This window comes from Coregonus lavaretus (genome assembly GCF_964263955.1).
Source record: "Coregonus lavaretus genome assembly, chromosome: 1".
Classification (NCBI taxonomy): domain Eukaryota; kingdom Metazoa; phylum Chordata; class Actinopteri; order Salmoniformes; family Salmonidae; genus Coregonus; species Coregonus lavaretus.
Genome location: NC_139988.1, coordinates 74,069,936 through 74,084,677, shown reverse-complemented (window position 1 = coordinate 74,084,677; position 14,742 = coordinate 74,069,936). Strand labels below are relative to the sequence as shown.

At 42.4% G+C, this 14,742-nt stretch overlaps 1 protein-coding gene across 1 annotated transcript in view; it reads left to right on the top strand.

Annotated features, from left to right (window-relative positions):
• Window positions 1-14,742, top strand: part of LOC311129575 (integrin alpha-M-like) — an 83,225-nt gene that overhangs the window by 15,567 nt on the left and 52,916 nt on the right. Inside the window, exons 7-12 of the mRNA XM_084161915.1 lie at window positions 229-371; window positions 490-640; window positions 968-1,118; window positions 1,406-1,479; window positions 1,663-1,786; window positions 1,863-1,996. Coding sequence (XP_084018041.1) covers window positions 229-371; window positions 490-640; window positions 968-1,118; window positions 1,406-1,479; window positions 1,663-1,786; window positions 1,863-1,996 — 777 coding nt within the window. The remainder of the gene's footprint in view (window positions 1-228; window positions 372-489; window positions 641-967; window positions 1,119-1,405; window positions 1,480-1,662; window positions 1,787-1,862; window positions 1,997-14,742) is intronic.

Here is a 14,742-nt window from a genome sequence, read left to right as displayed (position 1 = left end):
AAAGATTACTTGTTTAACAAAATATTTTTTTCTGAGCAATTGTATAAGTATAAAGTATAAAGTATAAAATAATATGTTTTATTTATTTCTCTGAGCATACAATATAGCTCAGTATTTCTATTATTTATTTTATACAGTATTTTTTGCTCATCTTTATCAAGGGTGTCAATAATTTTGGTAATGACTGTATGTTTGTGAATTAAGACCCTGTTCTCTTTCTTTTTACAGTTTGCAGTTGCCCAATATTCAAAAGAATGCACTATACATTTTGACTTAAATGGTTTTGATGTCAGAATTTGGGAAAATCAAGTTAATAGTATTAATCAACTAGGTGGAGGGACTTACACGGCAGCAGCCATAAAAAAAGTTGTGTAAGTGCATAATATTTATATGGACATAGTACAGTATATTTCCTCATAGAGTCATCATACAGTATATTACAAGAAAACATGTTAAAAAGCTAATCTACAACCTTTTCTGATCAAAAAGCCGAAATGTATTTTCAACGAGTGGAGGATCCAGACCAAAGGCGAAGAAGATCTTGATAGTCATTACAGACGGACAATCAAATGACGAACGGCAACTGGAGAATGCAGCCTCTGAGGCTGAAACCAAAAACATTATTCGATTTGCCATCGGGGTAAGATGTTTGCGTCACTGTGTTGTTTTTGTACACCATATTATGCAAAATAATATACTTATTCTTAAAAAAAAAAGAAATGATGAATTGATCAATGCTTCTTTTGTATTTGAGTTTTTGTGTCACAGGTCACGATAACATAGTTTTACATGACAACTTAGTTGTCCTGTGCAGTCACCTTTTTATTACATTGAAATAGACTTCATAGACTTAAAATCACAGTATTTGGATTTTTTGTTCATTCATATATAATGCCACTACTCAGAAACTATGATTTTGAATGCACAGGGACTTTAAGTACCAGTGTCTATTTCTGGATTTCCTCAGGTGGGCACAGCCTTTTCTTTGTACACAGCAAGAAGGGAGTTAGAAAAAATTGCCTCCTCTCCACCAAGCAACCACATGTTTCAAGTGGGCAGCTTCCAAGCACTTGACCAAATCAAGGATACATTACAGAGCAGCATTTTTCCTATTGAAGGTATGGTTACTTTTCTTGATTTGTCTGTCAACCCAGTCTAGTGTGAATGAGGTGTTTACCCATCTTGAATATCTGTCCTGCTAATGCTTGTATGTGTCTACCTCTTCATTAGTTGATTATTTTCAATAACATAATATGTAACCTACAGGACATACTGCATAATACTCACGCATGTGAATGTTGATAGGAATCAGTGCATCTCACACTGTTAAACCACTTACGTGAATGTGATATCTCAGACTGCCATGTTTGTTGACTAGTTTTTCTGTCTTTCTTTGGTATTGCAGGATCTCAGACTGCTGGGGAATCTATTAAGATGGAAATGGCCCAGGAGGGATTCAGTGCAGCATACATGCCTGGGGTAGGAAATACTCCCTTGTCCACAAATGGCTTAAGTCCTGCATGCTTTCTTATTGACTGGCTTGGCTTGCATGCCAGGCACTAATCCTGTTTTCTGGTCACTAATTCAAAAATAATTGCATGTAATATAAGTAAAATAATATTATAGTCTTCAATGAGTAGTACATTTGCCCATCGTTGCCAGGGAGGATTCCAGATGGGATCTGTTGGAGCCTTCCAATGGAGGGGGGCTTACCAGGAATACACAGGGAGCACTTTAAATCCTACACCACAACAGAGTCAGAACATGGAACCAGATAGTTATATGGGTGAGAAAATCTACAGAAAAACACCTAAAAATACACTCTTATGATTGGCTCTGACCCTGTGAATTTCCCACCTTAGGGTACTCCATGGCAGTTGCTAGGACACACACTCGCCAGTTTACCATTTTAGGTGCTCCGAGATTTAAACACACTGGACGAGTGGTGGTGTTTCCGTCCAGAGACACAGACAAGCCGATAGAATTTTCGGGACAGGTTTGTACACAACTGAAACAATGAGATTGTTGTTGACTGAAAATAATGTTGAATAATGTTGAATATCATAACTTTCCTTCTCCAAAACATTGTGTGGGTAGCAGCACATCTACGGGTGAATCCTGAACCAGATAGCAACATGAAAATGAAAATTACAACACAGAGTGATGCTACATGATTATTATAGATTATGGATTCACCTGAGAATTGTTGTCCAATAAATTAATACTTTGCATGAACACATTTTGAACAACATTTTAGTTTGTTTGAGATTTGGTAATGTGAAAGCTAACTGGCCCAAATGACCAAAAAACTAACAATTGGACTCGATGACCTAATAGTGGTGAGAATGAGCAACCTAGCCTATTGCCACAAGCCACGGTAAATGGTTGAGACATTTTCCCATGGGCAGTGGTGTAGTGGTGCCTGGAGAACTGGGTGTACTCTAATTTTGCAAAAGAAATGCCCAAATGGCCCTCCTAGCGAAGGAAAGGTGCCCTGTGTGAAAATTGCTATGTTTTCCTGTATTTTTTTCAGATTTTCACCCTCAAAATCACACCTTTTTATAGAAAAACGACAACAATATGATGTTCTACAGTGGGGAGAACAAGTATTTGATACACTGCCGATTTTGCAGGTTTTCCTACTTACAAAGCATGTAGAGGTCTGTAATTTTTATCATAGGTACACTTCAACTGTGAGAGACGGAATCTAAAACAAAAATCCAGAAAATCACATTGTATGATTTTTAGGTAATTAATTTGCATTTTATTGCATGACATAAGTATTTGATCACCTACCAACCAGTAAGAATTCCGGCTCTCACAGACCTGTTCGTTTTTCTTTAAGAAGCCCTCCTGTTCTCCACTCATTACCTGTAGTAACTGAACCTGTTTGAACTCGTTACCTGTATAAAAGACACCTGTCCACACACTCAATCAAACAGACTCCAACCTCTCCACAATGGCCAAGACCAGAGAGCTGTGTAAGGACATCAGGGATAAAATTGTAGACCTGCAAAAGGCTGGGATGGGCTACAGAACAATAGGCAAGCACCTTGGTGAGAAGGCAACAACTGTTGGCGCAATTTTTTGAAAATGGAAGAAGTTCAAGATGACGGTCAATCAACCTCGGTCTGGGGCTCCATGCAAGATCTCACCTTGTGGGGCATCAATGATCATGAGGAAGGTGAGGGATCAGCCCAGAACTACATGGCAGGACCTGGTCAATGACCTGAAGAGAGCTGGGACCACAGTCTCAAAGAAAACCATTACTAACACACTACGCCGCCATAGATTAAAATCCTGCAGCGCATGCAAGGTGCCCCTGCTCAAGCCAGCCCAAGTCCAGGCCCGTCTGAAGTTTGCCAATGACCATCTGGATGATCCAGAGGAGGAATGGGAGAAGGTCATGTGGTCTGATGAGACAAAAATAGAGCTTTTTGGTCTAAACTCCACTCGCCGTGTTTGGAGGAAGAAGAAGGATGAGTACAACCCCAAGAACACCATCCCAACCGTGAAGCATGAAGGTGGAAAGGGGACAGGACGACTGCACCGTATTGAGGGGAGGATGGATGGGGCCATGTATCGCGAGATCTTGGCCAACAACCTCCTTCCCTCAGTAAGAGCATTGAAGATGGGTCGTGGCTGGGTCTTCCAGCATGACAACGACCCGAAACACACAGCCAGGGCAACTAAGGAGTGGCTCCGTAAGAAGCATCTCAAGGTCTTGGAGTGGCCTAGCCAGTCTCCAGACCTGAACCCAATAGAAAATCTTTGGAGGGAGCTGAAAGTCTGTATTGCCCAGCGACAGCCCGGAACCTGAAGGATCTGGAGAAGGTCTGTATGGAGGAGTGGGCCAAAATCCCTGCTGCAGTGTGTGCAAACTTGGTCAAGACCTACAGGAAACGTATGATCTCTGTAATTGCAAACAAAGGTTTTTGTACCAAATATTAAGTTCTGCTTTTCTGATGTATCAAATACTTATGTCATGCAATAAAATGCAAATTAATTACTTAAAAATCATACAATGTGATTTTCTGGATTTTTGTTCTAGATTCCGTCTCTCACAGTTGAAGTGTACCTATGATAAAAATTACAGACCTCTACATGCTTTGTAAGTAGGAAAACCTGCAAAATCGGCAGTGTATCAAGTACTTGTTCTCCCCACTGTATGTCTACAACAATGCCTAAACCATATCAAGAGACAGTTCAGTGTGACAGGGTATAGGACTGCCGATTAAGTACCACTAGGTGCGGTCATAGGCTCCGAAAAAGTTCTGCCCGTGTCAGATTTATTTTGCCTTTTATTGTGGCTGGTGTTACGAGCCGATCCTGGTGACTAACCAATAGTAACACAACCAGCACTGAACATGCAGTCAGAGCAAAAACAGGTTTTTAGAAATGTGTAAAACAAAAAAATCTTATTTACATTAGTATTCAGACCCTTTGCTATGAGACTCGAAATTGAGCGAAGGTGCATCCTGTTTCCATTGATCATCCTTGAGATGTTTCTAAAACTTGATTGGAGTCCACCTGTGGTAACTTAAATTGATTGGACATGATTTGGAAAGGCACACATCTGTCTATATAAGGTCCCACAGTTGACAATGCATGTCAAAGCAAAACCAAACCATGAGGTCGAAAGCATTGTCCGTAGAGCTCCGAGACAGGATTGTGTCGAGGCACAGATCTGGGGAAAGGTACCAAAACATTTCTGCAGCATTGAAGGTCCCCAAGAATACAGTGGCCTCCATCATTCTTAAATGCAATAAGTTTGTACCTACCAAGACTCTTCCTAGAGCTGCCGCCCAGCCAAACTGAGCAATCAGGGGAGAAGGGTCTTGGTTAGGGAGGTGACCAAGAACCCGATGGTCACACTGACAGAAATCCAGAGTTCCTCTGTGGAGATGGGAGAACCTTCCAGAAGGTCAACCATCTCTGCAGTACTCCATCATTCAGGCCTTTAAGGTAGAGTGGCCAGAAGGAAGCCACTCCTCAGTAAAAGGCACATGACAGCCCGCTTGGAGTTTGCCACAATTCACCTAAAGACTCCCAGACCATGAGAAACAGGATTTTCTGGTCTGATGAAACAAAGATTGAACGTCTGGAGGAAACATGGCACCATCCCTAAGGTGAAGGATGGTGGTGGCAGCATCATGCTGTGGGAATGTTTTTCAGCGGCAGGGACTGGGAGACTAGTCAGGGTTGAGGGAAAGATGAACGGAGCAAAGTACAGAGAGATCCTTGATGAAAACCTGCTCCAGAGAGCTCAGGACCTCAGACTGGGGTGAAGGTTCATCTTCCAACAGGACAACGACCCTAAGGACACAGCGAAGACAACGCAGGAGTGGCTTCGGGACAAGTCTCTGAATGAATGACCATGGCCAGACCCCGGACTTGAACCTGATCGAACATCTCTGGAGAGACCTGGAAATAGCTGTGCAGCAACTCTCCCCATCCAACTCCCCAAATACAGGTGTACCAAGCTTGTAGCGTCATACCCAAGAAGACTTGAGGCTGTAATCGCTGCCAAAGTTGCTTCAACAAAGTACTGAGAAAAGGGTCTGAAATCTTATGTAAATTAATTATTCTGTTTTTTCTTTTTAATACATTTGCAAACATTTCTTTAAAAAACTGTTTTTGAGGGGGAAAAAACTATTTAATCCACGCTAGAGTAGTGCTGTAATATAACAAAATGAGGAAAAAGTCAAGGGGTCTGAATACTTTCCGAATGCAGTACCAGTCAAAAGTTTGGCCACACCTACTCATTTAAGGGGTTTTCTTAATTTCTACTATTTTCTACATTGTAGAATAGTAGTGAAACATCAAAACTATTAAATAACACATATGGAATCATGTAGTAACCAACAAAGTGATAAACAAATCAAAAAATATTTTATTTTTGAATTTCTTGATGTAGACACCCTTTGCCTTGATGACGGCTTTGCACACTCTTCACATTCTCTCAATCAGATTCATGAGGTAGTCACCTGGAATGCATTTCAATTAATAGGTGTGCCTTCTTAAAAGTTAATTTGTGGAATTTCTTTCCTTTTTAATGCGTTGAGCCAATCAGTTGTGACAAAGTAGGAACATTTCAAGAACTTTGAACGTTTCTTCAAGTGCAGTCGCAAAAACCATCAAGCGCTATGATGAAACTGGCTCTCATGAGGACCGCCACAGGAAAGGAAGACCCAGAGTTACCTCTGCTGCAGAGGATAAGTTCATTAGAGTTACCAGCCTCAGAAATTGCAGCCCAAATAAATGCTTCACAGAGTTCAAGTAACAGACACATCTCAACATCAACTGTTCAGAGGAGACTGCGTGAATCAGGCCTTCATGGTCAAATTGCTGCAAAGAAACCACTACTAAAGGACACCAATAATAAGAAGAGACCCGCTTGGTCCAAGAAATATGAGCAATGGACATTAGACCGGTGGAAATCTGTTCTTTGGTCTGGAGTCCAAATTTGAGATTTGTGGTTTCAACCGCCGTGTCTTTGTGAGACGCAGTGTAGGTGAACGGATGATCTCTGCATGTGTAGTTCCCACAGTGAAGCATGGAGGAGGAGGTGTGATGGTGTGGGGGTGCTTTGCTGGTTACACTGTCTGTGATCTATTTAGAATTCAAGGTACACTTAACCAGCATGGCTACCACAGCATTCTGCAGCGATATGCCATCCCATCTGCTTTGCGCTTAGTGGGACTATCATTTGTTTTTCAACAGGACAATGACCCAACACACCTCCAGGCTGTGTAAGGGCTATTTTACCAAGAAGGAAAGTGATGGAGTGCTGCATCAGATGACCTGGCCACCACAATCACCCAACCTCTAACCTATTGAGATGGTTTGGGATGAGTTGGACTGCAGAGTGAAGGAAAAGCAGCCAACAAGTGCTCAGCATATGTTGGAAATCCTTCAAGACTGTTGGAAAAGCAATCCAGGTGAAGCTGGTTGAGAGAATGCCAAGAGTGCAAAGCTGTCATCAAGGCAGCAATCAAGGTGGCTATTTGAAGAATCTCAAATCTAAAATATATTTTGATTTGTTTAACACTTTTTTGGTTACTACATGATTCCATATGTGTTATTTCATAGTTTTGATGTCTTCACTATTATTTTACAATGTAAAAAATAGTAAAAATAAAGAAAAATCCTTGAGTAGGTGTGTCCAAACTTTTGACTGGTAGTGTACCTCCGTCACGTATCCCTGCACACGTGAATATGGTATTGGATCTGACTTTTTAAATATTTCCTGTATAAAGTATGCTTGCTTACAGTGGCTTGCGAAAGGATTCACCCCCCTTGGCATTTTTCCTATTTTGTTGCCTTACAACCTGGAATTAAAATAGATTTTTGGGGGGTTGTATCATTTGATTTACACAACATGCCTACCACTTTGAAGATGCAAAATATTTTTTATTGTGAAACAAATAAAAAAATAGACAAAAATAAGACAAAAAAACAGAACTTGAGCGTGCATAACTATTAACCCCCCCAAAGTCATTACTTTGTAGAGCCTCCTTTTGCAGCAATTACAGCTGCAAGTCTCTTGGTGTATGTCTCTATAAGCTTGCCACATCTAGCCATTGGGATTTTTGCCCCAAAACTGCTCCAGTGTACAACAATCTTTAAGTCATACCACAGATTCTCAATTGGATTGAGATCTGGGCTTTGACTAGGCCATTCCAAGACATTTAAATGTTTCCCCTTAAACCACTCGAGTGTTGCTTTAGCAGTATGCCTAGGGTCATTGTCCTGCTGGAAGGTGAACCTCCGTCCCAGTCTCAAATGTCTGGAAGGCTGAAACAGGTTTCCCTCAAGAATTTCCCTGTATTTAGCACCATCCATCATTCCTTCCATTCTGACCAGTTTCCCAATCCCTACCGATGGTATTCTCGGGGTGATGAGAGGTGTTGGGTTTGCGCCAGATATACGTTTTCATTGATGGCCAAAAAGCTCAATTTTAGTGTTTGTTTGGGAGTCTCCCACATGCATTTAGGCGGACACCAAACGTGTTTGCTTATTTTTTCTTTAAGCAATTGCTTTTTTTCTGGCCACTCTTCCGTAAAGCCCAGCTCTGTGGAGTGTACGTCTTAAAGTGGTCATATGTACAGATACTCCAATCTCCGCTGTGGAGCTTTGCAGGTCCTTCAGGGTTATCTTTGGTGTCTTTGTTGCCTCTCTGATTAATGCCCTCCTTGCCTGGTCCATGAGTTTTGGTGGGCGGCCCTCCCTTGGCAGGTTTGTTGTGGTGCCATATTCTTTCAATTTTTTAATAATGGATTTAATGGTGCTCCGTGGGATGTTCAAAGTTTCTGATATTTTTTTATAACGCAACCCTGATCTGTACTTCTCCACAACTGTTTGGAGAGCTCCTTGGTCTTCATGGTGCCGCTTGCTTGGTGGTACCCCTTGCTTAGTGGTGTTGCAGACTCTGGGGCCTTTCAGAACAGGTATATATGTACTGAGATCATGTGACAGATCATGTGACACCTAGATTGCACACAGGTGGACTTTATGTATCTAATTATGTGACTTCTGAAGGTAATTGGTTGCACAAGATCTTATTTAGGGGCTTCATAGCAAAAGGGGTGAATACATACAGTGAGGGAAAAAAAGTATTTGATCCCCTGCTGATTTTGTACGTTTGCCCACTGACAAAGAAATGATCAGTCTATAATTTTAATGGTAGGTTTATTTGAACAGTGAGAGACAGAATAACAACAAAAAAATCAAGAAAAACGCATGCCAAAAATGTTATAAATTGATTTGCATTTTAATGAGGGATATAAGTATTTCACCCCTCTGCAAAACATGACTTAGTACTTGGTGGCAAAACCATTGTTGACAATTACAGAGTTCAGGCGTTTCTTGTAGTTGTCCACCAGGTTTGCACACACTCTTTGCAGATCTTCTCCAAGTCATTCAGGTTTCGAGGCTGACGTTTGTCAACTCGAACCTTCAGCTCCCTCCACAGATTTTCTATGGGATTAAGGTCCAGAGATTGGCTAGGCCACTCCAGGACCTTAATGTGCTTCTTCTTGAGCCACTCCTTTGTTGCCTTGCCGTGTGTTTTGGGTCTTTGTCATGCTGGAATACCCATCCACTACCCATTTTCAATGCCCTGGCTGAGGGAAGGAGGTTCTCACCCAAATTTTGACGGTACATGGCCCCGTCCATCGTCCCTGTGATGCGGTGAAGTTGTCCTGTCCCCTTAGCAGAAAAACACCCCCAAAGCATAATGTTTCCACCTCCATGTTTGACGGTGGGGATGATGTTCTTGGGGTCATAGGCAGCATTCCTCCTCCTCCAAACACGGCGAGTTGAGTTGATGGCAAAGAGCTCGATTTTGGTCTCATCTGACAACAACACTTTCACCCAGTTCACCTCTGAATCATTCAGATGTTGATTGGCAAACTTCAGACGGGCATGTATATGTGCTTTCTTGAGCAAGGAGACCTTGCGGGCGCTGCAGGATTTCAGTCCTTCACGGCGTAGTGTGTTACCAATTGTTTTTTTGGTGACTATGGTCCCAGCTGTCTTGAGATCATTGACAAGATCCTCCCGTGTAGTTCTGGGCTGATTCCTCATTGTTCTCATGATCATTGCAACTCCACGTGGTGAGATCTTGCATGGAGCCCCAGGCCGAGGGAGATTGACAGTTATTTTTTGTTTCTTCCATTAGCGAATAATCACACCAACTGTTGTCACCTTCTCAACAAGCTGCTTGGCGAGGGTCTTGTAGCCCATTCCAGCCTTGTGTAGGTCTACAATATTGTCCCTGACATCCTTGGAGAGCTCTTTGGTCTTGGCCATGGTGGAGAGTTTGGAATCTGATTGATTGATTGCTTCTGTGGACAGATGTCTTTTATAAAGGTAACAAGCTGAGATTAGGAGCGCTTTCTGATTGAGAGGTGGTCAAATAGTTATTTCCCTCATTAAAATGCTAATCAATTTATAACATTTTTGGCATGCGTTTTTCTGCATTTTTTTGTTGTTATTCTGTCTCTCACTGTTCAAATAAACCTACCATTAAAATTATAGACTGATCATTTCTTTGTCAGTGGGCAAACGTACAAAATCAGCAGGGGATCAAATACTTTTTTCCCTCACTGTACGCACCACTTTTCCGTTATTTATTTGTATAATTTTTTGAAACAAGTTATGTTTTTCATTTCAATTCACGAATTTGGACTATTTTGTGTATGTCCATTACATAAAATCCAAATAAAAATCAATTTAAATTAGAGGTTGTAATGCAACAAAATATGAAAAATGCCAAGGGGGGTGAATACTTTTGCAAGGAACTGTATTACTTTATTGTGTTTTTCATCAAATAAAATAATAATATATTATGCCATTTAGCAGACGCTTTTATCCAAAGCGACTTACAGTCATGTGTGCATACATTTTCACGTATGGGTGGTCCTGGGGATCGAACCAACTACCCTGGCGTTACAAGCGCCATGCTCTACCAATTGAGCTACAGAGGACCACACAATCAAACTTTATTTGTCACATACCCGTGTTTAGCAGATGTTATAGCGGGTGTAGCGAAATGCTTGTGCTTCTAGCTCCACAGTGCAGTAATATCTAACAATTTCACAACATATACCCAATACACACAAAACTAGTAAGGAATGGGATTTAAGAATATATACATATATGGACAAGCAATGACAGAGCGGCATGGACTAAGATACATAATAATATTATAGAATAGAATGCAGTATATACATATGAGATGAGTAGTGCAAGATATGTAAACATTATTAAAGTGACTAGTGTCAGCCTCTAATGTGCTAGTGATGGCTATTTAACAGTCTGATGGCCTTGAGATAGAAGCTGTTTTTCATTCTCTCTGTCCCAGCTTTGATGCACCTGTACTGACCTCGCCTTCTAGATGATAGCGGGGTGAACAGGCAGTGGCTCGGGTGGTTGATGTCCTTGATGATCTTTTTGGCCTTCCTGTGACATCGGGTGCTGTATGTGTCTTGGAGGGCGGGTAGTTTGCCCACGGTGATGCGTTCGGCAGACCGCACCACCCTCTGGAGAGCCCTGTGGTTGTGGGCGGTGCAGTTGCCGTACCAGGCGGTGATACAGCCCGACAGAATGCTCTCAATTGTCCATCTGTAAAAGTTTGTGAGGGTTTTATGTGATAAGACACATTTATTCAGCCTCCTGAGGTTGAAGAGGCTCTGTGGTGCATTTTTCACCACACTGTCTGCGTGGGTGGACCATTTCAGTTTGTCAGTGATGTGTATGCCAAGGAACTTGAAGCTTTCCACCTTCTCCACTGCGGTCCCGTCGATATGGATAGTGGGGTGCACCCTCTGCTGTTTCCTGAAGTCCACGATCATCTCCTTTGTTTTGTTGATGCTGAGTGAGAGGTTATTTTCCTGGCACCACACTCCCAGAGCCCTCACCTCCTCCCTGTATGAACAGCATTCTTAGATAGGTATTCCTCTTGTACAGATGGGATAGGGCAGTGTGCAGTATGATGGCAATTGCATCGTCTGTGGATTTATTGGGGCGGTAAGCAAATTGAAGTGGGTCTACGGTGACAGGTAAAGTAGAGGTGATATGATCCTTGACTAGTCTCTCAAAGCACTTCATGATGACAGAGGTGAGTGCTACAGGGCGATAGTCATTTTGTTCAGTTACCTTTGCTTTCTTGTGTACAGGAACAATGGTGGCCATCTTTAAGCATGTGGGAACAACAGACTGGGAAAGGGAGAGATTGAATATGTCCATGAACACACAAGCCAGCTGGTCTGCGCATGCTCTGAGGACGCGGCTAGGGATGCCGTCTGGGCCGGCAGCCTTGTGGGGGTTAACATGCTTAAATGTCTTAATCATGTCGGCCACGGAGAAGGAGAGGCCACAGTCCTTGGTAGTGGGCCTCGTCAGTGGCACTGTGTTATCCTCAAAGTGGGTGAAGAAGGTGTTTTGCTTGTCTGGAAGCGAGACGTCGGTGTCAGCGACGTGGCTGGTTTTCTTTTTGTAGTCCGTGATTGTCTGTAGACCCCGCCACATACGTCTCGTGTCTGAGCCGTTGAATTGCGACTTCATTTTGTCTCTATACTGATGTTTTGCCAGTTTAATTGCCTTGCGGAGTGAGTAGCTACACTGTTTGTATTCTGCCATATTCCTAGTCACCTTGCCATGGTTGAATGCGGTGGTTCGCGCTTTCAGATTTGCGCGAATGCTGCCATCTATCCACGGTTTCTGGTTAGGGTAGGTTGAAATAGTCACAGTGGGCACAACATCACCTATACACTTCCTGATAAACTCAGTCACCGTTTCAGTGTATATGTCAAAATTATTTTCGGAAGCTACCCGGAACATATCCCAGTCCGCGTGATCAAAACAATCTTGAAGTGTGGATTCCGATTGGTAAGACCAGCGTTGAATAGTCCTTAAAACGGGTACTTCCCGTTTGAGTTTCTGCCTATAGGAAGGGAGAAGCAAAATGGAGTTGTGGTCAGATTTGCCAAAAGGAGGGCTGGGGAGGGCCTTATAACCATCCCGGAAGTTTGAATAGCAATGGTCGAGGATTTTAGCAGCGCAAGTACAACAGTCAATATGTTGATAGAACTTCGGCAACCTAGTCCTCAAATTTGCTTTGTTAAAATCCCCAGCTACAATAAATGCAGCCTCAGGATATGTGGTTTCCAGTTTGCATAAGGTCCAGTGAAGTTCTTTGAGGGCCGTCGTGGTATCGGCTTGAAGGGGGATATACGGCCGTGACTATAACCGAAGAAAATTCTCTTGGGAGATAATACTGTCGGCATTTAATTGTGAGATATTCTAGGTCGGGTGAACAGAAGGACTCGAGTTCCTCTATGTTACTACAATTACACCACGAGTCATTAATCATGAAACACACACCTCCGCCCTTCTGCTTATTTATTTATATTTATTCCTTTCCGCGCGATGAACTGAGAACACATCTGGCTGGACCGATTTCGACAGAATATCCCAAGAGAGCCATGTTTCCGTGATACAGAGTATGTTAGAGGCCTTGATGTCTCTCTGGAAATAAATCATTGCCCGTAGGTTATCGACTTTGTTAATCAAAGATTGAACATTAGCGAGTAGAATACTTGGAAGCGGTGGGTGGTCTGCGCGCCTCCTAAGTCGGACCAGCAGGCCGTTCCAAGTGCCTCTCCTCCGCCGGCGATGTTTTGGGTCAGCCGCTGGAATCAGTTCAGTTGCCCTGGGGAGAGCAAACAAAGGATCTGCTTCGGGAAAGTCGTATTCCTGGTCGTAATGCTGGTGAGTTACCGCCGCTTTGATATCCAATAGTTTTTCCCGGCTGTATGTAAAGATGCAAAACAATTTCTGAGCTAATAATGTAAAAAGATTATACATAAAAAAAACAAAATACTGCAAAGTTTCCTAAGAGCTAGGCGCAAGGCCACCATCTTCATCATGTTTCCTTTTCTTATGTGTGTTTAAGTAATACATTTACATTTTAGCAGACGCTCTTATCTAGAGCGACTTACAGTTAGCAAGTGAATACATTATTATTTATATATACTGGCCCCCTGTGGGAATCGAACCCACAACCCTGTCATTGCAAACACCATGCTCTACCAACTGAGCTACATCCCTGCCGGACATTCCCTCCCCTACCCTGGACCAATTGTGTGCCGCCCCATGGGTTTCTCGGTCGTGGCCAGCTACGACAGAGCCTGGATTCAAACCAGGATCTCTAGTGGCACAGCGATGCAGTGCCTTAGACCACTGTGCCACTCGGGAGTTAATACATTGTTATTGATTATTGCATTGTTGGGTTTTGAGTTTGCAAGAAAGGCATTTCACTGTACTTGTGCATGTGACATTAAAACTTGAAACAAGTGTCAACAAATTTTGCATAGTCAAAACAGTTGCTTTGTGAGAAGGTGTTAACCATGTAAGGTCTTAAAAAACACATTTGCATTACACACTTCTGTGTAACAGGACAAATATAAGCATCCCCAAAGTATTATTATTATTATTATTATTATTATTATTATTATTATTATTATTATTATTATTATTATACTGAACAAAAATATAAATGCAACATGCAAAGTGTTGGTCACATGATTCATGAGCTGAAATAAAATATCCCAGGAATGTTCCATACCCACAAAAAGCTTATTTCTCTCTAATTCTGTGCACAAATGTGTTTACATTCCTGTTAGTGAGCATTTCTCCTTTGCCAAGAAGCAATGATTAAACAACATGAACATTAAACAGGTGAACCTTGTGCTGGGGACAATAAAAGGCCACTCTAAAATGTGCACTTTTGCCACAGATGTCTTACGTTTTGAGGGAGCGTGAAATTGGCATGCTGACTGCAGAAATGTCCACCAGAGCTGTTGCCAAGGAATAGAATGTTACTTTCTCTACCATAAGCCTCCAATGTCATTTTAGAGAATTTGGCAGTACGTCCAACCGGCCTCACAACCGCAGACCACGTGTAACCACACCAGCCCAGCACCTCCACATCCGGCTTCTTCACCTGCAGGATCGTCTGAGGGGGAAGGGTGCGGGTGCTGAGGAGTATTTCTGTCTGTAATAAAGCCCTTTTGTTGGGAGAAAGTAATTGTGGTTGGGCCTGGCTCCCAAGTGGGTGGGCGTATTAGGCCCACCCATGGCTGCACCCTTGCCCAGTCATGTGAAATCCATAGATTAGGCCCTAATGAATTTATATCAATTGACTGATTTCCTTATATGAACTGTAACTCAGTAAAA